At 43.0% G+C, this 24,661-nt stretch overlaps 1 protein-coding gene across 1 annotated transcript in view; it reads left to right on the top strand.

Moving 5' to 3' along the window:
• Positions 1–24,661, top strand: part of adgrd1 (adhesion G protein-coupled receptor D1) — a 70,485-nt gene that overhangs the window by 6,072 nt on the left and 39,752 nt on the right. Inside the window, exons 6-13 of the mRNA XM_038997578.1 lie at positions 115–372; positions 1,900–1,907; positions 2,145–2,300; positions 2,525–2,581; positions 18,108–18,237; positions 18,806–18,913; positions 20,842–20,917; positions 24,308–24,449. Of these exons, the coding sequence (XP_038853506.1) occupies positions 115–372; positions 1,900–1,907; positions 2,145–2,300; positions 2,525–2,581; positions 18,108–18,237; positions 18,806–18,913; positions 20,842–20,917; positions 24,308–24,449 (935 nt within the window). The remainder of the gene's footprint in view (positions 1–114; positions 373–1,899; positions 1,908–2,144; positions 2,301–2,524; positions 2,582–18,107; positions 18,238–18,805; positions 18,914–20,841; positions 20,918–24,307; positions 24,450–24,661) is intronic.

Here is a 24,661-nt window from a genome sequence, read left to right as displayed (position 1 = left end):
TGCTTCATTTCATGCAAAACGTAAATTCTCTAAGCCCAATAAAGAAGCCCTTTACTTTCCTGAGATGGAGGGTGGTCATAATTATGATTTCTCCGCTTCTCTCTTCCCTTTCAGGGCCCTTCTGGACCCACATTCTGTTCACCTGGACCCTGAAGGATGGTCTCAACATCTACATCAATGGGACATTCAACACCAGTGACCCCACTGGCAACGTGTCTATGAACTATGGAGACCCTTACCCTGACCTGGTCATTGGGACAGGAAATGACCAGTCCTATGGACACCATTTGACAGGAGCCTTTGATGAGTTTATCATCTGGGAGAGGGCTCTGTCACCAGAGGAGATCCTTATGTACTACAAGGCTGCCATAGGTAAGATCACATGTCACTGTCAGTCTGAATTTGTTCCACTCTTTTTTTCCGTGATGTGAAATGTTCGCTATGTTCACAATTTCCCCTGGACGGATGTGAGGAGAAAGAGGTTCAAAAGCAATTTCCATCTTGGTCATTTCCATAGACATTCCATCCACAGTACTGCCGCATGGAAGACACGACAACATATTAAACTGTACAAATCCTCCCCATCTTAAAATCATCTCACATACGTCTACCATAAAATTGTTTCACAATCTTCCACCTTATAAGGGTCTCACATATTTTTACCATATATAAGCATTTCATCTGATAAGGGCCCTGTACTGTTACTAAGTGTCCAGTGGGGATATAGGCCAAACACGTTGGTTTTAGATTAGGGGACTAAACTGATGTAAAAATATAAATAATACATTACCTTTTTCATTGCTGCTTTGATTCATCTTGGGTGGTTCTAAAAACTCAAAAGAAATGGACAATGACCTCTGTATAGTCCTAGAAGTGTTATTCGGATCATGGTGAACTATGTCTGCTGGTAAAAATTGATGAATCACTAGTCATGCTTATGGAAAATACTAATAATGTGGGTGTGGGCACCAATTCCCTGAGGCTTTGTCTAATAACTAGGCCCATTGTGAAGGATTCAGGTGGTTATGTTGAAAGATTCAGGTGGTCTCAGTGCTGTTTTTCCCCCCAGACATAACAGACATAAACAACAAAGTTGTCATGGTAATAGAAGGCATTTTATAATTTTACACCTGTAGAGAATGAATGGGACTAAAGAAGAACTGACTATTGGAAGGGATGGTCCTAATGTAAAACCATATATGGTCATTTAGTGTTGCTGAGTGCACCTAGTGATATTTACAGACAGCATGATTTCATGACTTCCTTCCAACATCTCTTTGGCTTGTACAGTACCTATATGATGTATTAGGTGGTTGATTATATGAAGAGCAGGTACAACCCCACAGCACTTCTTTCCATCATTCCCTGGCTGGGGGAGGTCCAAACATCATCAGACACGTAGCAAGGAATCATCAATCTTTGGGACCTGAACAAATCCAGCTCTTCTCTAAGCAATCCATTTGGCATGTAGATAGTGTTCCTATAGATGACAGGTGGAAGGGTCGAATGGGTCTCATATATTTCTCCAACTAGGTGATGCTTGGACTTATCCTACCACAGCAAGTGTTCCTAAAGAAGTCTCCTCTACGACACAAACACCGGTGAGTTCTCAACTTTGGAGATTTATACAGATAATACATTTGGTGCCCATCTTGACCTCTCACCATAGGAATGTGCATGTCTTGGATATTTGAAATGGTTTTCAGGGTTTACAACTAGAACAGACACACGGCAGCCTCACAGGAAATGAGGTAGAAGCCTGGTGGTTGAACTGCCACCAACACAAACAAACAATTAATTCCTTATGGAACTATTGTTTTCCTTTAAGACAGGAATTGCATGGAAAAAGGGATATTAAGAGCACATGTGAATGAACCTCTTCTGTTTATTAAACGGCAGTTGTGGACGTAGAGTGGCGAAAGCAGAGACAGCTGTTCAAAACAGCACAAAATGGGTCCCTGTAGGGCATGAAGCTGGAAAATAAGCAGCACACTTTTACAGCAGACATTAGCCAGAAAGAGTTCTAACTGGATAGGGTAATGGTTAAGTAACGTGTCCTGTGTATATTGGTCCCATTCTGGTCTTGGGAGAGTATCTTTAGGGAATAAAATCTGTTTTAATGCATGGTGCTTGTTTTCCCCTAGGGAAACACAGATGTGTCCCATTCTATCACCACCAGGCTGAGTGAGGAGATCCACAGCTCCCAGGACCCTCTGCCCATGCAAGGCTTCCTGGAGTTTCTGCCATTCAGCCTGCCCAACAAGACCATCCCCCAAGACACTGCCAACAACCTCACACAGGTACTTTAACAAGGATAGAAGTATATACAGTCACACACACACACACACACACACACACACACACACACACACACACACACACACACACACACACACACACACACACACACACACACACACACACACACACACACACACACACACACACACACACACACACACACCAAAGTATATTGTAATAGTTTGTATCAGGTCACAGACCCATAATGTTGTGTCCCACCCAGGCCTTTCTGAAGAGTGTGGGGGAAGTACTGTCTTCTGAAGTGGCTCGAGAGGATGAGGTAAATTAGTTCATGATATCTCTGTGAAATCACTGTGTGAAAGTCAATATTTGAGAGGATAAAGGCAAATACGGGTTGACAGTAAACCAGCTATATGATACTAAATTGTGAATATGATCAAATTCATTCTGGCTCTAAATCTTTCAACACTAACATGTGCGAACACAGGAATGAGCGAGTTTGTGATTTCAATGTTCTGTAGACACTGAACAAACACACTTGTTTTCATATAAGCAAGCTGAACCAGATGGTCTTCGTGCATGAAAACAATAGACTTGGATGTGGTAGAGCATCATAAAAAGTAAGTCAGATGCCAGTTAATACAGTGTATATCAGAGGTGTACTAGCTGCAACCTGGACCCAGGGGTAGATGTAACATAGTAAATGTACAATATGTTATGAATTTTCACATTTTAGCTAGGTGACTAATGCTAACAATAGCTAGGTGGCTAGAGTTAGCTAGGCTAAATTACGGTTAGGAGTTGGGTTAAAGGGTTAAAGTTAGGGTTAGGGGAAGGATTAGCTAACATGCAAAGTAGCTAAAAAATAGTAAGTAAACTCAGCAAAAAAAGAAACGTCCCTTTTTCAGGACCCTGTCTTTCAAAGATAATTCGTAAAAATCCAAATAACTTCACAGATCTTCATTGTAAAGGGTTTAAACAATGAACCATAAACAATTCATGAACATGCACCTGTGTAACGGTCATTAAGACACTAACATCTTACAGACGGTAGGCAATTCAGGTCACAGTTATGAAAATTTAGGACACTAAAGAGGCCTTTCTAATGACTTTGAAAAACATCAAATGAAAGATGCCCAGGGTCCCTGCTCATCTGCGTGAACATGCCTTAGCAATGCTGCAAGAAGGCATGAGGACTGCACATGTGGCCAGGGCAATAAATTGCAATGTCCGTAATGTGAGATGCCTAAGACAGCGCTACAGGGAGACAGGACGAACAGTTGATCATCCTCGCAGTGGCAGACCACGTGTAACAACACCTGCACAGGATCGGTACAGCTTGTTGTCATTGCAGGCAATCTCAACACTGTGTGTTACCGGGAAGACATCATCCTCCCTCATGTGGTACCCTTCCTGCAGGCTCATCCTGACATGACCCTCCTGCATGACAATGCCACCAGCCATATTGCTTGTTCTGTGCATGATTTCTTGCAAGACAGGAATGTCAGTGTTCTGCCATGGCCAGCGAAGAGCCCGGATCTCAATCCCATTGAGCATGTCTGGGACCTGTTGGATGGAAGAGTGGGGTAACATCTCACAGCAAGAACTGGCAAATCTGGTGCAGGCTATGAGGAGGAGATGCACTGCAGTACTTAATGCAGCTGGTGGCCACACCAGATACTGACTGTTACTTTTGATTTTTATTCCCCCCTTTGTTCAGGGACACATTATTCAATTTCTGTTAGTCACATGTCTGTGGAACTTCTTTAGTTTATGTCTCAGTTGTTGAATCTTGTTATGTTCATACAAATATTTATACGTTAAGTTTGCTGAAAATAAATGCAGTTGACAGTGAGAGGACGTTTTGTTTTTTGCTGAGTTTAGTAGCAACATTTCTAATTAGCTAAAATGATAACGTTGTCCGTGATGAGATTTGAACACGCAACCATTGGGTTGCTAGACGTTTGCGTTATATGCTACCCATCCACCCCGACCAGTCACCCTCCTTTCGTTTTTTGTCTTAAGTAACTTTCTGTTTTATGTAACCGTACCAAACACAGCATAGCATACTAATTTGAGTGTCAGATACATTAACTATGAGACCAAGCTGGAGGTGTGGACTCAAGTCACATGACTTGGACTCGAGTCTGACTCCGAGTCACAAATTTGATGAATTGAGACTCGGCTTGATAGAAAATAAAATAACTTGAGACTTGACTTTGACTTACAGCCTCAAGAGTTGAGGCTCAACTTTGACTTGAGACTGATGACGTGAAATTATTTGGACAGCTTTTGTAACATTTTGTCACTAATTTTGTGGCACAGAGTCTCCTTGGCTATTCTCCACGCAGCCAGAGACGGTATGGCACTTGCAAGAAAATAGATTGGCTAGTGAAACACACACTCGGCTTTCTGATTGGATCAGCAAGCGGTCAATCATTGCAGGTCAGGTGAGCAAGCCCAGTGAGAAGGTTTTGCGGGGGTCGCGAGTGTGAAACTGAATGGGAAAAATATTATTTTAATAGGCTACATATAGCCTACCATTTGTATTTTATCAGGGGTTGCTGCAGCACCGTTAGCACCTCTACTTCCCGTGGCTATGGAGGCTATATGCCGATGTGTGCTCATGATCTGAGGAGGGGGGAGGAATGGGGGATTTAATAATGTAATATTTTGTAGTTAAAATCCAAAAAGGCATTCTGATTGGGCACTTATATAGCCATACAATGTCATAAGGTACCGCCTTAATTACCTTGTTTAGGAAGCTCATGGATCACAGGGCAGGGTCAAATTGACAGGGAAAAAGGTTGTTCACTATTGCAGACAACTACAGCTAGCTTCATTAAGTTTTGGTAGTGGCACACTGAATAATTATAGCTAGTTTGCTAAGCTTTGGTCAGAATGGATATCTGAAAATGGCTGGGCACTGCCAAGAGCAACAAAAACTGAGGACCACCATGTCGAGACCGATGCCGAGCTCACCGAGCAGCCTGCTAGCCCGACCACCGAGGTTGAGGAGCCTAGAAGCAACCCACCCCTCCCCCACACTGCCTGCTGACCAACTAGATGGAGAAGAGCCATGGCCTAGCACCAGCACAAGGGTAACATCACAACAAACACCTGCACCTCCGTTACCCCTGCCACTAGCACCTGACAACCTTAGTGATGAGGAGCCAGCACAGGTTTGTCTTGACACTTACCCGATACACATTTTCAGTGGGAGAAAGCGGGCCTTTTGTAGCGCCTGGTTCAAGGTCTGCATTTGGTTGTGGTGCACCTTATGTCATCTGAGGATTTGATAGAGGACTTTTTCAATATGTGTAGCTTCTTTAGGAAACACACAGTAGCTTTTTATTTAACTAGGCAAGTCAGTTAAGAACAAATTCACGGCCAATCACGGCCAGTTGTGAAATAGCCCAGGTTCGAAACAGGGTCTGTAGTGACGCCTGTAGCACTGAGTTGCAGTGCCTTAGACCGCTGTGCCACTCGTGAGCCCATAGTACTGCATAGTACACTGGGGAAAAACTGAAATTACTTGGACTGGCCATCTCACCACAGTGTCAGTCATTTTGAAATTGTGCTCGGTAAAATCGAATCTACTTGCACATATGGCACAGATGGGAGACTTGAGACCACAGGCTTGTTGAAAGCAGTGACAGAGCCAAGCTGAAGTTTATTTCTATCATGACTCACAAAATCCTGGGGTTCCTTGATCCTCCTAACAAGTTACTGCAGTTTGAAGCTACTGATCTACACACCGGTGCCAAACTTGTCCACACTGTACGTATGGGTGCATTGAAAACCTGCGATGTGAATTTGAAAAGCTTTGGGAGGCATGCCTGGAGGGCACGAGCACACCGGCTCCAAGCAAACGACTGAGACTCATGAGTAAAACTCTGCAAGAGTACAATATGTACAGTAGTTGTAAAGCACTGTGGACCAGCATAATGAGGGACTGTAAAATACTGTTTTTCAGCTCATTGGATGCCGTGCTGGGGGAAATGTCATCGCAATTAAAATAGTCAATGGGTGGAAGCTCTGTGTGCCATTGATCTCAAGAGCCCAAACGTTTGGGATGTGAGCAATACCAAGCCATTGTTGGATCGAACCAAAACTGAACCAGTGGAAGCAGAGTTTATTGTGAGTCGAAATTTCTTGCAAAGTGAAATCGCAACTGCTGCCAACAACAACAAATGGACCCCACTCAGTGTTTTTCAAAGATATGGCAGGCCTTTGTCAGCAGTGCTGACTGTGCTGTTGGCACTGAAACATGGATTAATATTTGGTGGCATCTACGTTTGGGGCCTTCTCCACCCTGAAGAACGTATTCAGTGAACACAGACGCAGTATGTTACATCAACGAAAAGCCCAGCTTGTCCAGCTGGCATTTGAGAGGGACCTGACAAGTACATTTCGCCAGGAAGGAGAAGGGAATCAGACACTTCTCATAAGGTGCAACACATAATTGAGGAAGCTGCAGCTCTTCTAAATGGTAAGCTACAACCTTTATGGCCCTGGACGCCATGCCAGAATATTCAATTCATTGTTTTCCCCTCATGCCTGGTTGTTTGGCAGTTTTTTTATGTAATGTGTAGTTACTTTAGGCCTTCGCTTTTTACTTCAATGCATGTTAAATTTACCTGTGATTCTTAATATGTGCTTGCTTTTGCGTGTCTAATTGCTATTGATAGATATACAGCTTTGCGTTATTTTATGGGTATAGGGACAATGACCAATGTAGCCTATTGGTTGTGCTCAGAGGTGAGCCCTGGCATGGTGCTCCTATTTGTATTTGTATTTATTCAGGATCCTGGGGTCCAGCAAAGTTAAGGCAGTTATATACAATAAAAAAGAACACTTTTCACAACACATTGTGTTCTCTAAGGCCACTACTCTACTACCACATATATGCAATACAAAATCCATGTGTACGTGTGTGTAGAGTGCATATCTGTATGTGTGTCTCTTCACAGTCCCCGCTGTTTCATAAGACGTATTTTTATATTTAAAAAAAATCTGATTCTACTGCTTTCATCAGTTACCTGATGGGGAATAGAGTTCCAGGTAGCCATGGCTCTATGTAGTACCCTGCACCTCCCATAGTCTGTTCTTGACTTGGGGATTGTGAAGAGACTTTTGGTGTCTTGTGGGGTATGCATGGGTGTCCGAACTGTGTGCTAGTTTTTTAAACAGACAGCTCGGTGCATTCAGCATGTCAACACTTCTTACAAAAACAAGTAGTGATGAAGTCAATCTCTCCTCCACGTTGAACCATGAGAGATTTACATGCATATTATTAATGTTAGCTCTCCGTGTACATTTAAGGGCTGTCCTGTTCTGAGCCAATTTTATTTTTCCGAGGTCCCTCTTTGTGGCACCTGACCACACGACTGAACAACAGTCCAGGTGCGACAAAACTAGGGCCTGTAGGACCTGCCTTGTTGATAGTGTTGTTAAGAAGGCAGAGCAGCACTTTATTATGGACAGACTTCTCCCTATCTTAGCTACTGTTGTATCAATGTGTTTTGCCATGACAGTTTACAATCCAGGGTTACTCCAAGCAGTTTAGTCACCTCAACTTGCGCAATTTCACATGATTTATTACAAGATTTAGTTGAGGTTTAGGGTTTAGTGAATGATTTGTCCCAAATACAATGCTTTTAGTTTTTGAAATATTTAGGACTTACTTATTCCTTGCCACCCATTCTGAAACCAACTGCAGCTCTTTAACTTTTTAGGGATAGGGGGCAGCATTTTCACTTTGGATGAATAGCGTGCCCAGAGTGAACTGCCTCCTACTCTGTCCCAGATGCTAATATATGCATATTATTATTACTATTGGATATAAAACACTCTGAAGTTTCTAAAACTGTTTGAATGATGTCTGCGAGTATAACAGAACTCATATGGCAGGCAAAAACCTGAGAAAAAATCCAAACAGGAAGTGAGAATTCTGAGGCTGGTCGATTTTCAACTCATCGCCTATTGAAATCCCAGTAAGATATGGATCTGTTTGCACTTCCTACGCCTTCCACTAGATGTCAACAGTCTGTAGAACGTTGAATGAAGCCTCTACTGTGATGTGGGGCCGGATGGGAGGTGTTTGAGTCAGTGGTCTGGTGCCAATTCCTGGTCATGCGCATTCCACATGATATCGTCTTGTGTTCGATTACTTCTGTAGACACAAAGGAATTCTCCGGTTGGAACGTTATTGAATATTTATGATAACAACATCCTGAAGATTGATTCTCTACTTAGTTTGACAAGTTTATTCGACCTGTAATATAACTTTTTGAAGTTTTCGTCCGACGTTCGCCTGGACCTGCGCGAGCGTTTGAACATGTGTACTAAATGTGCTAGCAAAAGTAGCTACTTGGACATAAGTAATGGACATTATCGAACAAAACAACAATTTATTGTGGAACTAGGATTCCTGGGAGTGCATTCTGATGAAGATCATCAAAGGTAAGGGAATATTTATGATGTAATTTCGTATTTCTGTTGACTTTCTGTTGAAATGTTGTTTATATCTGAGCGCCGTCTCAGATTATTGCATGGTGTGCTTTTTCCGTAAAGTTTTTTTGAAATCTGACACAGCGGTTCAAATCAAATCAAATGTATTTATATAGCCCTTCGTACATCAGCTGATATCTCAAAGTGCTGTACAGAAACCCAGCCTAAAACCCCAAACAGCAAGCAATGCAGGTGTAGAAGCACGGTGGCTAGGAAAAACTCCCTAGAAAGGCCAAAACCTAGGAAGAAACCTAGAGAGGAACCAGGCTATGAGGGATGGCCAGTCCTCTTCTGGCTGTGCCGGGTGGAGATTATAACAGAACATGGCCAAGATGTTCAAATGTTCATAAATGACCAGCATGGTCAAATAATAATAATCACAGTAATTGTCGAGGGTGCAGCAAGTCAGCACATCAGGAGTAAATGCCAGTTGGCTTTTCATAGCCGATCATTAAGAGTATCTCTACCGCTCCTGCGGTCTCTAGAGAGTTGAAAACAGCAGGTCTGGGACAGGTAGCACGTCTGGTGAACAGGTCAGGGTTCTATAGCCGCAGGCAGAACAGTTGAAACTGGAGCAGCAGCACGGCCAGGTGGACTGGGGACAGCAAGGAGGAGTCATGCCAGGTAGTCCTGAGGCATGGTCCTAGGGCTCAGGTCCTCCGAGAGAGAGAAAGAAAGAGAGAAAGAGAATTAGAGAGAGCATACTTAAATTCACACAGGACACCGGATAAGACAGAAGTACTCCAGATATAACAAACTGACCCTAGCCCCCCGACACATAAACTACTGCAGCATAAATACTGGAGGCTGAGACAGGAGGGGTCAGGAGACACTGTGGCCCCATCCGATGATACCCCCGGACAGGGCCAAACAGGAAGGATATAACCCCTCTCACTTTGCCAAAGCACAGCCCCCACACCACTAGAGGGATATCTTCAACCACCAACGTACCATCCTGAGACAAGGCCGAGTATAGCCCACAAAGATCTCCGCCACGGCACAACCCAAGGGGGGGCGCCAACCCAGACAGGAAGATCACGTCAGTGACTCAACCCACTCAAGTGACGCATCCCTCCTAGGGACGGCATGAAAGAGCACCAGTAAGCCAGTGACTCAGCCCCTGTAATAGGGTTAGAGGCAGAGAATCCCAGTGGAGAGAGGGGAACCGGTCAGGCAGAGACAGCAAGGGTGGTTCGTTGCTCCAGAGCCTTTCCGTTCACCTTCACACTCCTGGGCCAGACTACACTCAATCATATGACCCACTGAAGAGATGAGTCTTCAGTAAAGACTTTAAGATTGACACCGAGTCTGCGTCTCTCACATGGGTAGGCAGACCATTCCATAAAAACGGAGCTCTATAGGAGAAAGCCCTACCTCCAGCTGTTTGCTTAGAAATTCTAGGGACAATTAGGAGGCCTGCGTCTTGTGACCGTAACGTACGTGTAGGTATGTACGGCAGGACCAAATCGGAAAGATAGGTAGGAGCAAGCCCATGTAATGCTTTGTAGGTTAGCAGTAAAACCTTGAAATCAGCCCTTGCCTTAACAGGAAGCCAGTGTAGGGAGACTAGCACTGGAGTAATATGATCAAATTTTTGGGTTCTAGTCAGGATTCTAGCAGCCGTATGTAGCACTAACTGAAGTTTATTTAGTGCTTTATCCGGGTAGCCGGAAAGTAGAGCGTTGCAGTAGTCTAACCTAGAAGTAACAAAAGCATGGATTAATTTTTCTGCATCATTTTTGGACAGAAAGTTTCTGATTTCTGCAATGTTACGTAGATGGAAAAAAGCTGTCCTTGAAACAGTCTTGATATGTTCGTCAAAAGAGAGATCAGGGTCCAGAGTAACGCCGAGGTCCTTCACAGTTTTATTTGAGACGACTTTACAATCATCAAGATTAATTGTCAGATTCAACAGAAGCTCTCTTTGTTTCTTGGGACCTAGAACAAGCATCTCTGTTTTGTCCGAGTTTAAAAGTAGAACGTTTTCAGCCATCCACTTCCTTATGTCTGAAACACAGGCTTCTAGCGAGGGCAATTTTGGGGCTTCACCATGTTTCATTGAAATGTACAGCTGTGTGTCATCCGCATAGCAGTGAAAGTTAACATTATGTTTTCGAATGACATCCCCAAGAGGTAAAATATATAGTGAAAACAATAGTGGTCCTAAAACGGAACCTTGAGGAACACCGAAATGTACAGTTGATTTGTAAGAGGACAAACAATTCACAGAGACAAACTGATATCTTTCCGACAGATAAGATCTAAACCAAAAACTGATATCTTTCCGACAGATAAGATCTAAACCAGGCCAGAACTTGTCCATGTAGACCAATTTGGGTTTCCAATCTCTCCAAAAGAATGTGGTGATCGATGGTATCAAAAGCAGCACTAAGGTCTAGGAGCACGAGGACAGATGCAGAGCCTCGGTCTGACGCCATTAAAAGGTAATTTACCACCTTCACAAGTGCAGTCTCAGTGCTATGATGGGGTCTAAAACCAGTCTGAAGCATTTCGTATACATTGTTTGTCTTCAGGAAGGCAGTGAGTTGCAGCGCAACAGCTTTTTTTTTTTTTTTTGAGAAGAATGGGAGATTCGATATAGGCCGATAGTTTTTTATATTTTCTGGGTCAAGGTTTGGCTTTTTCAAGAGAAGCTTTATTACTGCCACTTTTAGTCAGTTTGGTACACATCCGGTGGATAGAGAGACGTTTATTATGTTCAACATAGGAGGGCCAAGCACAGGAAGCAGCTCTTTCAGTAGTTTAGTTGGAATAGAGTCCAGTATGCAGCTTGAAGGTTTAGAGGCCATGATTATTTTCATCATTGTGTCAAGAGATATAGTACTAAAACACTTGAGTGTCTCTCTTGATCCTAGGTCCTGGCAGAGTTGTACAGACTCAGGACAGCTGAGCTTTGGAGGAATACGCAGATTTAAAGAGGAGTCCGTAATTTGCTTTCTAATGATCATGATCTTTTCCTCAAAGAAGTTCATGAATTTATTACTGCTGAAGTGAAAGCCATCCTCACTTGGGGAATGCTCCTTTTTTAGTTAGCTTTGCGACAGTATCAAAAATAAATTTTGGATTGTTCTTATTTTCCTCAATTATGTTGGAAAAATAGGATGATTGAGCAGCAGTGAGGGCTCTTCGATACTGCACGGTACTGTCTTTCCAAGCTAGTCGGAAGACTAGGTTGCATTAAGAACAAGTGTATCTTTAATTCTATGTAAAACATGTATCTTTCATCAAAGTTTATGATGAGTATTTCTGTTATTTGATGTGGCTCTGCAATTTCTCGGGATATTTTGGAGGCATTTCTGAACATGGCGCCAATGTAAACTGAGATTTTTGGATATAAATATGCACATTATCGAACAAAACATACATGTATTGTGTAACATGATGTCCTATGAGTGTCATCCGATGAAGATCATCAAAGGTTAGTGATTCATTTTATCTCTATTTCTGCTTTTTGTGACTCCTATCTTTGGCTGGGAAAATGGCTGTGTGTTTTTTGGACTTGGCGGTGATCTAACGTAATCATATGTTGTGTTTTCGCTGTAAAACATTTTTTAAATCGGACACAATGGGTAGATTTAACAAGATGTTTATCTTTCATTTGCTGTATTGGACTTGTTAATGTGTGAAAGTTAAATATTTCTAAAAAATATTTTTGAATTTCCCGCGCTGCCTTTACAGCGGAATGTTGTCAGGGGTTCCGCTAGCGGAACGCATCTCCTAGAAAGGTTAAGTGTTACAGTGATTTCACTCACTGTATAGTGTTGAGTCATCCGCTAACATAGACACTCTGGCTTTACTCAAAGCCAGTGGCATGTCATTAGTAAATATTGAAAAATGTAAGGGGCCTACACAGCTGCCCTGGGGAATTCCTGATTCAACCTGGATTATTTTGGCGAGGCTTCCATTAAAGAACACCCTCTGTGTTCTATTAGACTGGTAACTCTTTATCCACAATATAGCAGGGGGTGTAAAGCCATAACACATATGTTTTTCCATCAGAACTATGATCGATAATGTCAAAAGACGCACTGAAGTCTAACAAAACAGCTCCCATAATCTTTTTATCATAATTTTCTCTCATCCAATTAGCAGTTATTTGTTTAAGTTGATGTGCTTGTTGAATGTCCTTCCCTATAAGCGTGCATAAAGTCTGTTGTCAATTTGTTTACAGTAAAATACCATTGTTTCAGGTCAAACACCATTTTTTCCAAACGTTTACTAAGGGTTGGTAACAGGGTGATTGGTCGGATATTTGAAACAGTAAAGGGGTCTTTACTATTCTTGGGTAGTGGAATTTATTTTGCTTCCCTCCAGGCCTGAGCGCACACACTTTCTAGTAGGCTTAGATTGAAGATATGTCAAATAGGAGTGGCAATATCATCCTCTGTTATCCCCAGTAGTTTTCCATCCAAGTTGTCAGACCCCGGTGGCTTGTCATTGTTGATAGACAACAATTTTTTCACCTCTTCCACACTCACTTTATGGAATTCAAAATTACAATGCTTGTCTTTCATAATTATACTTGGATGTGTAATGTCAGCGTTTGCTAATCTTGCCAATGAAAAAATGAATTAAAGTAATTGGCAATGTCAGTGGGTTTTGTGATGAATGAGCCATCTGGCTCAATGACTGATGGAGCTGAGTTTGCCTTTTTGCCCGAAATTTAATTTAAGGTGCTCCAAAGCTTTTTGCTATTGTCCTTGTTGTCCACTTCAGGGATGCTGAAATTGGCATTGCATAATTTCATCTCACTGACTGGTGGTAGGTAGCCTTTTGTCCATGGTCCTGAATCGATGGTTAAAGTGTGTGCTTTTTTAATGAGCTCATCTTGGGCTATAAGTCTTCATGGGGCTTCTCTTCAACATCACATGCTTTCTTGTGTGCTAAATGGCAGTTGTTGTGTATATGGCTGCATTTCAGATAGGCCTACATTTTTGTACATTTTGTATGTTGCAGTAGTATAGGACCAATACCGTGTGTAGCCTACTAAAAGAAGTAGGCAAACGTTGACTCTGTTATCATTCATTTGCATTACAGTCATTGTGTGATAGGCTACTGTAAAAGTTATGTCAATACTATGAAAACAACACAGCCTACTTTATCGCTCTGCTCTCTTCCTATAGCATGTGGGTGTGTGTTGCCCTCTGAATGGGCATTTACTCTTATTCGTGGCAGATTCAAATTGGGTGCTGTCATGTAGGAAATTTCACATTAGCTATGAATATAAAATATGCACTTTGTTTGATTTAGTTAGCTTTTCTGAAACACGCCCACAGAAAATATTGCTTACTGTAGGTTAAGCTCATTGCGTAGTGTCACAAATTCAACAGAAATGTAGCCTACAGTTGTACTGATTGAAGTTTAAGCTATGAAGCCTGTAAGAATCTTTGATAGCCTAGTGGTGCTCATCGTGTCGAGCTGTTCTGTGCACAAATGATGTGTAGGTCTATGGCAGCTACGCTGCATTTCGGATACAGTTGTACAGTATTTCCTAGTGGAGCACATATCTTTCTTGTGTTATTATATAAAACAATGGTTATTGATGTGTACGGCTACATTTCAGATACATTTGAACAACTGTATGACCAATCTACCTTGTTTTATTAGGGCTCCAAATTGATTTAAAATGCTCCCTCAGGCATGTCATCCTCCAGCGGGTCTGATGATATCCCTAGTTGATATTGACTGCTAACATGAATGACTTTCAGCTCAAAATGCAGGTGTAAAATACACTTTCTTTATCTCGCATTTGGAAAATGTATCACCGTTTATGGCTGTAATGACAGGCTACATTTGCTCAGCGATTGTGCACGTGTGCGGGGGTCGCAAGCATTGAACCACTCCTTTTTGGGATCGCGGCTCAAAATGTTTGAGAACCACTGAACTAGCGAACAATTTGCTGATTTGCTGTACAGCTAGCTATACACTGTAAAAATAGAAAGACTCAAAACACTGTGATTGTGTAATGAAACTATGAAAAGTAGTGCACCTAAGCTGAGATCTGGTGTTTGAAGAGTGTTTGAATTTAAACCCAATGTCAGTATTATGATACACAGAAAGTTTTAAAAACAGAATAGAAGTATTCTGAAACACCCAAAGTGGTTATTCAATCTGAATATTAGTGTTTTCAGAGAGTGGGGTTTCAGTGCATGTAAAAGCAGCATCAAACACACAAAATGGTGCCTCATACAATCAAATGGAGAACTGCAAATGGTTTATAGCCTAAATATTGATTGATTTTTAGAAACAGGAGGAGACAGAGAAGGAGTGGAAGTGGGACAGGCGAAAGCGGGAATTGAATTGAACATCTTAGTAAGATGGTACGACGTCATTTCATTGGAATTTCATTGGAATTTTACACTCAACAACACAGCCACACTGTAAAAAAATATTCTGTGGTGAATTGAAATATAATTTTTTTAAATAAAAATAACATACTGTAAACCCAATAAATTAATGCAAGTCATTTCAATTATTTGTTCATTTAATTTGACCCATTTTTGGGGGGAATAAATCCAACATAATATTTTGCTCAAAATGTAAATATATTTTATGAGGATAAGCAAAGATTGAGAAAATGTTGTTATTGAACTCATTGGAAGTCTGGTTTTAATCTCCTTGCACTTCCTATTTTGCCACATGGCTCAGTTTGACAGGATTGTGAGTAAAACATTTCTGACTTAATGATTATTTTACACAATGTTGTATGCATGTTTGAAGAAAGAAAAATGTATAGTTCTATGTAAAAAATACTATTGTTACAGACACCTGGATAGCTGCAGTGAAATGTGTCGTTTTACAGGGTCGGCACCCCTGGAGCAAATTAGGGTTAAGTGCCTTCAAGGGCACATCAACAGATTTTTCACCTTGTCGGCTCAGGAATTCAAACCAGCGACCTTTCAGTTACTGACCCAACACTCTAACCACTAGGCTACCTATCGGCCAGTATTAGTGTTAGTATTAAGCACCATGTTATGCCATGAGTTGTAATGGATCATGATGAACAGCTTTCAAAACCATCAGGCAAAATGACATGCAATGATGAGACGACACATTCCCACATTTCCAACTTTTAATGGTAGAGGCAAATACAGTATCCTGCAATGTTTACTGTAAAACCTCTAATTACTGCTGATGGATTGAGCACTGTGCCTGCTAAAATGGGTTAAACTGGCAAATGATCAGATACATAAATCAATGTTGAACATTAAAATAAGAAATGATCTAATTCTGAACTAGACAGGATTTTAAACACCATAATAGTGTTTAGAAGCTTTAGCGAGAGGAAACAACACCAAAAGAGAAGGTGTATAATTCTGCACTAAACAGAGCTCGAAACACCAAAATTGTATTTTCAACCTTTTCTGGTAATGTTCCCAGTCCCTGGCAAGGTGTTGCACAACACTTGATTAAGTGGTGTTACAACATACCATGTAATGTTTCAAAACATCTCAGGATGATGTGTTTCAATACTCCAGCAAAGTTAAAGTTTTGGCTCCTTCACATTGGTGGCAACAATTACTAGCATAGGCCGACTGGTCTTTTGGTATGTCAAAATTGCTTGAAATGTATCATTTACTCATGAAGCTTGCATTTGGAATTTGTTTTTAAAATGTATTATTACATAATCAAAATGTGTTGTAGACTAAATAATGTAAAGGGCTGTCTGATAACCTCAATAAATAAACTAAGGTTTCGTGACCTTGCCTATAAGGTTCTATCTACGCAATGCATAGTTCTGAGATATTGAGCATCAAAGATTTCACATACCAGATCTCAGAACTGTTTTGTAGTGAATTGTTCTTTCATAACCCGTTGAGGTCCTCACCTTAAAAGTATCTAAGGTACAGAGTATCAAAATCCTGAGACATGTGTAAATCATTTGTACCTTATGGCTCTGAAATGTTCTGAAAGGTTCTATCTGACACTTCTGAATTAGAAAGAAGACTGCAGCCATTTGAATACATCAATTGTAAAATATCACTATTTTACCAAGATAGTCAGTACTCATCATCAAATGCATTATGAAATAAATTAAGATCATCAGACGAATTACTGTCATTACTGAACAACAATCATTTACTTTAAGCTTTCTGACAGTGTTTTTCTGTTGTTGCCCGAGTGCCATTATTGCTGACTAGACTAGCCTAGACCATACTAAGAGGGAGATGGAGGGAGATGCTAAGAGGGAGATGTGTTCTGATTGGTCCATCTATATTGTTCAGGCTTGTGATTGGATTGCAGATAGAACCTTATAGCACCATCTTCAAATGTGTTTATGCAGATAGAACTAACTTCACAGTGTAACGTCTGCTTCCAACTCACACTCTCAGACACATAGATCCCCTGAATGCAGCTCATTTTCCAGCCCACTTTCCAGCTCACACTCTCCAACAAGTAGATCCCCTGAATGCAGCTCACTCTCCAGATCCCAATCACCCGAATTCTGATCACCTGTTCACACACCTGTATGTCATTATCACACACTATTTAGTTCAGTTCTTTGCACCCCTTCTTTTTGAGGTATTGTTTGTTTTTGACACACTTCTCTTCCGAGCTTTGTTTTTCCCGTCATTTACGCCTCCCGTGTATGATAGTTTTTGCCTGCCTCACTAACGATGCCTTTTGCCTATTCCCTGCCTGTACCTTAGCCTATCGGATTTCCTGTTATCAACCTATTGCCTGATCTCCCGGACAACGTTACTAGCCTTGTCCCTGCCTGTACTGTTGCCTTTTGGACCCGCTGTGTATGACCTGCTGCCTGCCCCTGGACCCAGCTACCTGCCTCCTCCTGTGGTCCTTTACATTAAACACCTGCTGCGCCCTGCGCTTGAAACCAGCTCTCTGTCTCCCTTGTGTTCATTACACACAGACACAGACAAAAATGTCAGATGGATGTCAGATGGAACCTTATAGTCCCAATGTCTGTTTGCATGTATAGATCGTTTTTTTACTTGACTTGAGAATTGATTTGAAAAAACTTGTGACTCGGCTTGACTTGTCTTGCTCTTAGAATGCACGACTTGTACTTGACTCGAGACTCAACCCATTCTATTTGGGACTCGACTTGAGACTCGGACCTTGTGATGTGAGATTTGCTTGTGACTCGAATAATAGTGACTTGGTCCCACCTCTGTGTATATATAGTCCCACTCCCAGCTGATAACACTCTTAAAGCATGTACAGTAACTACATGGTTTTATGGTCTATATCAATGATAATTTACCAACTCTCAAAAACTTTCAAAAATACAGTAAGTTTTCAGTGTATCTCTGTGAGTGTGAATGTTGTTACTGGACCATTCGGAGCAGGAGTCCACCCCTGTGGTCAGTGGGCTGATTGAGACAGTGGACAAAGTGATGGTCCAGATGGTGTCCAGCCTGGAGTCCAGCCCCAGCCCTCACTCTCTCATCTCACTGGGAGGAAAGTCCTTTGTAGCAGGTTAGTACCATGGTGACTCAACTCTCTCCAGTCCTGACTGTACTGTACTGACACACTGTAGTGTCTAACTGTAAACAGAGTGTTAGAGACCCTACAGATGTAGGATCTTAATTTGAGCCAGTATGCTACAGCAGAAAAATAATCCTATAACAACAGGAAATGTGAATTGTTTTGTGGAGTATAATTAATTACACATTTGTGTATGGGTTACCATTTTTTTAGGGCAAATCAAGTCTGACATTTTAAAGTGGAAATTACAAACTTTAGAAGCGTTTTAAACCCTTGAATACACTACATGTTTGCATTTCCTGGGTTCCCCAAAAGCTTAGATAACCATGGTCCTTTCAACAGACCCCATTTGTGCACAATATTTTTGTTTGCCTGTAGACAAGCTTGCATCATCTCTCTCCCAGGGGCTAAGTCAAATCTTTGATCTGCACATAAATCATCATTACCACTAGATAACACTGTGCCTTTGGCTCCCAGTCAGAACCCTCCAGGCCTGGTGTTGGAGTTAGTTAAACACTCGCAGTGGTCCCTCTCTGTTTCTAACCTCTGACCCGAACAGATTACTCTCTAATGAAGATCCCACAGAACTACAATCTTCCACTCTACCGCTTCCCCACGCAAGGAAAGAACTACATCTCAGTGCCTGGCGAGGCATTCACCATGCAGTGTGAGTTCCCTACATCCCATTTCACTCTTTTTCTACGAACATACTATACATTTACATACTTACTCTCTCAAAGTAATTCCAATTTTGTCTTGCATATTACACTGCTAGAATATAGCATAGGCTCATCTTTCTTTTGTGTCCGACTCTTACTCCTCCTCAGCACACAGCTTCCTTGGATTGAATTTGAATAAATACTTCTCATTAGATCTGCACACTGTTTCTGCCAAGAGAAAGTTGCCCAACTGGGAAGCCCTTGTTATTGGGCAGTAGTTTTTTATGATGATAGGATTAAAGATCTTGAACACAGAAGAAGATAGTGTGTGAGAGAGCCATCGTGGGACTGCTCGTGATGCTTTAAAGTACAGGAGTACAGCTACAGTGCTGTATGACTTTTATGAATAGATGTATCAGTGACTACTTTAGACACACCAGAGAGAGTCAGATAGAAGGAGACGTGTCATTCACTTTACTGTCCATTAAAAAGAAACCCCTCAACTCACAGTGAACTCATTTATTTGCTTAGTTCACTCTTATCTACGCTGTGAGTGCTGGTTAGGCAGTAATTATGGCAGTATTAAAACTGTGTTTGTTTGACTTGTGTTCGGGTCAGATCCACTTGGCTCCACCTGGCCCCCAAACGCACTGTGTTGCTACAGTAACATTTAAAACAATAATTTAAATAATCTATTAAAGCACCATTATCAGAAATGGAATATAAATGTTACTGCTGACAACCTAAGCTCCTAGATTGTGTTAATGTAACATTGTGCATCCTGACACATGGTATACTGTATTAAAGGCACCAAGTGGAGCTTTTATACGCCAATTAAGTGCAGAAAAAAATAATAATCCACTTGGACTGAGATACTTCCAAGTATTAATAAAAAGTTGCAGATGTATTATTTCTATAGGCAAACTGGCCACCAGCTGATCTCTCAAAGGGTCTGGTAAGGGGTATTACACTCATTACATACAAAGAGCATTACATTAAAAACCTTGACATAATGGTTACCTTCATATACAATGGCCGTGTCCGAAATCTATCTTGCCTACTACTTACTAAATGATATGTGTTCTAATCGAACTACATACTATTTAGAACGTACTGTTTAGTACAAAATATCAACATACTAGGCTCCCCCATTCTGAGAATGCCTCATCTAATGCGCAATTGCATTAATTCCCGCCATTCGTTCATTTGGGTAAAGCACCTCCCCTTGTCTCATTATCAGCTGATGTCAAACACACGTCTGAATAGACGATTCTCTTCTTCAAAAGTGTGCAGTGAATTCTACTACATGAAAAGCTGAAATGAGTATAACATCCTGGCATTTAAAGCATACGCAATTTTCTAAATTTGACATACTATTAAACTTTATATTTTCGCATGCCTACTATTTAGAATGCAAGTATGGGCCTATGTATTTTCAATACCTTTTTTTTTCTTACTCAGTGAGGTAGATTTGATTGAATGAAAAGGGTTTTTTTCACCCTCAAGTACTTCACATCCCTCTCTAGTTGTCATTGTTTACCATGTTGTACAGTAGGTGGGACTGGGTGGTAGGGGTAGTGCATAGGAGCAGGCCACAGGCCTCCTGCTGTACTGTTTCAGTTATGGCACTGTGACTTGCATCATTTCCCAACACACATGTGGTCCATGGTAACCCTCCGTCTCACCCGTGTGTGAGCATACAGCTCTCCCATTAGTCAGGGAATGCCAACCTGAGGCAGCGAGGCCGTGTTAATTAAGTTCCACTCCCTGTGAGCATTTTAGCAGCGCCTCATCACATTCTCAGCCCTGCTGTGGGTCTGTGTTTCACCTTTGACCCCTCTCTCCTCTCCTTCCCTCCCCCTCCTTAACATCTCCCCCCCCCCCCCCCCCCCTCTATCATCTCCCCCTCTCTCTCCCCTCCCTCTCTCCCTCTTAGCCCAAACCACCATTGTGGGTGTGTTCTACCACAACATGCACAACTACTACACAGGGATCAACCCCCTCAGGACCAGGTAAGGGGGATGGGAGGACACATAAAGAGCCATGATCATACCAAACAGGAATGCTCTCTGTGTATGAATTATGAACCATTTACTAGTATCTGTAATGGCACTCGTCGGATGAAGAACGAGACCAAGGTGCAGCGTGGTAGTAAACTGAACACCGCAACAAAATAACAAAATAGAAAAAACGAAAGCGCACAGTTCTGTCAGGCAACAAAAACAGCTAAACAGAAAATAACTCCCCACAAAACCCAAACGGAAAATCACAACTTATATATGATCCCCAATCAGAGACAACGATAGACAGCTGCCTCTGATTGGGAACCACACATGGCAAAAACAACAAAGAAATAGAAAACATAGAATCTCCCACCCGAGTCACACCCTGACCTAACCAAACATAGAGAATAAATAAGGATCTCTAAGGTCAGGGCGTGACAGTACCCCCCCCCAAAGGTGCGGACTCCGGCCGCAAACCTGAACCTATAGGGGAGGGTCCGGGTGGGCATCTACTCTCGGTGGGGGCTCCGGTGCAGCTTTAGGCTCCCCCCACTTCGGTGGTGCCTCCGGGGCAGGGATCGTCGCCGGGACCTCCGGACCGTAGATCATCGCCGGAGACTCTGGACTGCAGACCGCCGCTGGGGGCTCTGGACTGCAGATCGATGCTGGAGGCTCGGGACTGCAGATCGCCGCTGGAGGCTCGGGATTGCAGATCGTCGCCGGAGGCTCTGGACTGCGGATCGTCGCTGGAGACTCCGGACTGCGGACCATCACTGGAGACTCCGGACTGCGGACCGTCGTTGGAGACTCCGGACTGCGGACCGTCGTTGGAGACTCCGGACTGCGGACCGTCGCTGGAGGCTCCGGACTGCGGACCGTCGCTGGAGGCTCCGGACTGCGGACCGTCGCTGGAGGCTCCGGACTGCGGACCGTCGCTGGAGGCTCCGGACTGGCGACCGTCGCCATGGACTACCACTACAGGCTCCGGTCCATGGATCATCACTGGAGTCTTCGTGCCATGGATCATCACTAGAGGCTCCGGGCCATGGATCATCACTGGAGGCTTCGTGCCATGGATCATCACTGGAGGCTTCGGACCATGGATCATCACTGGAGGCTTCGTACGTGGAGCCGGAACAGGTCTCACCGGACTGAGGAGACGTACTGGAAGCCTGGTGTGGGGAGCTGCCACAACACGTCCTGGCTGGATACCCACTTTAGCTCGGTGAGTGTGGAGAGCTGGCACGGGACGCACTGGGCTATGAAGGCGCACTGGAGACATAGTGCGGCGCAGGATATGCTGGGCCGTGGAGGCGCACTGGAGGTCTGGAGCGTAGAGCTGTCACAACGCCTCCTGGCTGAATCCCCCCTGTAGCACGGCAAGTGCGGGGAGCTGGAACAGGCCGCACTGGGTTGTGCTGGCGAACTGGGGATACCGTGCGTAGAGCTGGCGCAGGATATCCTGGACCGAAGAGACGCACCGGAGGCCAGGAGCGCTGAGCTGGCACAATCCATCCTGGCTGAATGCCCACTCTAGCACGGCAACTGCGGGGAGCTGGAACAGAGCGCACCGGGCTATGAATGCGTACTGGAGACATGGTGCGCATCACTGCATAACACGGTGCCCGACCGGTCACACGCTCCCCACGGTAAGCACGGGGAGTTGGCTCAGGTCTAAACCCTGACTCCGCCAATCTCCCCGTGTGCCCCCCCCAAAACATTTTTGGGGCTGCCTCTCGTGCTTCCGTCGTTGCCTTGACTCCTCGTATCATCGCCGTTCCTCTTTCGCTGCCTCCGCCTGCTTCCATGGCAGGGTCTTGTCCCCTGCCATTACCTCCTCCCAGGTCCAGGATGTCCTCCACTCCCTTTTCTCCCGGGCCCAGGATCCCTGCTCCACCTGGCCACGCTGCTTTTTCCTTTTTAGGTGGGGAGTTCTGTAACGGCCCTCATCGGATGAAGAATGAGACCAAGGTGCAGCGTGGTAAGCGTTCATGATTTTTAATAAACTGAACACCGCAACAAAATAACAAAGTAGAAAAAACAAAAGTGCACAGTTCTGTCAGGCAACAAAAACAGCTAAACAGAAAATAACTCCCCACAAAACCCAAACGGAAAATCACAACTTATGTATGATCCCCAATCAGAGACAACGATAGACAGCTGCCTCTGATTGGGAACCACACATGGCAAAAACAACAAAGAAATAGAAAACATAGAATCTCCCACCCGAGTCACACCCTGACCTAACCAAACAGAGAATAAATAAGGATCTCTAAGGTCAGGGCGTGACAGTATCATATACAGTACAGTAGACAGCAAACCTAGTTCAGGGCCTGCAAAAAGTCATGTCATACTCTCATTTATAAGCATTTAGTTGAAAAGGCTTGAGGTTGTCGAATCATCTGTTTGGAATTAGACTAGTCCGAAAAGTACGCAATAAACTAAATTGTTTACTTTGCACGCCGCGCAATTATGAATTACCACCATTGAGAAGAAGTGATCTCAGATAATCTAAGGGATGTTACGGCACTAAGCGCTCTGAGCGTCAGCCAGGATCACTTCCTGTGTGTCTCCCCTGGTGGAGAGGCGCCCCTGTTTCCTGTCGTCAAGAACGGATCATGCCTGGGGCCAGTCCTTATCAGTCTCCCACCAGGCTGTCTCTCATCTCACCACTTAACCTCCACTGATTGATACACCCTGCCATTAACTTCATACAGGAACTCGACTCCATACTTCTTTCCCCATCAATAGGGGATGCGTATTTCGATAATGCTGTGACATTTATTCTTTGCATGACTTGGAATTTGATTAAAGTAATTAAGTGGTATAGTACTAAACAATCTTGTTTTCTTTAAAACATGTAGTAACTGGCAGACTTCATCAATGGCATAATTGTGTCCTTTATGCTCAATAAGTTGGACTGACTATATTGTGGCCCTCAGTAACTTTGACTGCCTCTTCAGAATCCAGCTCTAAATGTAATATGTATAAGTTTTAAGGCACAATCTGCTTCTGCAACAATATATAACAATATACTTTGTTCTAAACGAGTTTCTCAGTAAAGCGGATAAATAATGATAAACACGTTTCTTTTACAATTGATGGTGAGGTTAGTTCATAATGGTTGTGTTTCACTCCCCAGTGGGTGAGAATGTCCGTCTGCACAATGATATGGGGGTGTTGCCTCTACAACCTATCATCACTTACATTGACCTAGAAATGCTCCTGTTGAGATGCTGTGTTTTCACTGTGATTGATGACGTTGACAGATGTATCAGTCCCACTCCCATGCTACTGTTCTGAGCACTCTGTGACACTACTGTGTAGATAGAACACCCCAGCAGAGCTCTTATTGGTGTTCGAGTGACATTCTGTATCATCTCTCTCTCTCTCTCTCAGGATCAACGAGGCAGCTGATTTCAAAGACCATAAGATCCAGGTGGCCAGTTTCCTCATCTCACTGAAGGTGGAGCCATCGCCTGCCCTGTCCGTCAACCTGTCTGGGTCTCCGCTCATCAAGATCGTCCTCACACACATCCTGGTAAGAGAACTTCACCAACACAAATACATCACGTAGGATTACTCCAGTGTATTGAATTACCAAGCTATGTCAATGGATTACCATTTTACTGGCCATAAGAAACCTTTCATCTCTGTCTTAGTGAAAGACTTGAAATTGTGCTGAAAAACTGCTTAGCAATAGTTTCCTGAAATAAGCAGCACAGTTGTTGGGGGTAGTATTCTTACCTTATC

The sequence above is a fragment of the Salvelinus namaycush genome, chromosome 1 (assembly GCF_016432855.1).
Source record: "Salvelinus namaycush isolate Seneca chromosome 1, SaNama_1.0, whole genome shotgun sequence".
Lineage (NCBI taxonomy): Eukaryota > Metazoa > Chordata > Actinopteri > Salmoniformes > Salmonidae > Salvelinus > Salvelinus namaycush.
Note: the sequence above shows the minus strand (reverse complement) of the source record. Positions and strands in the feature narration are given on the sequence as shown.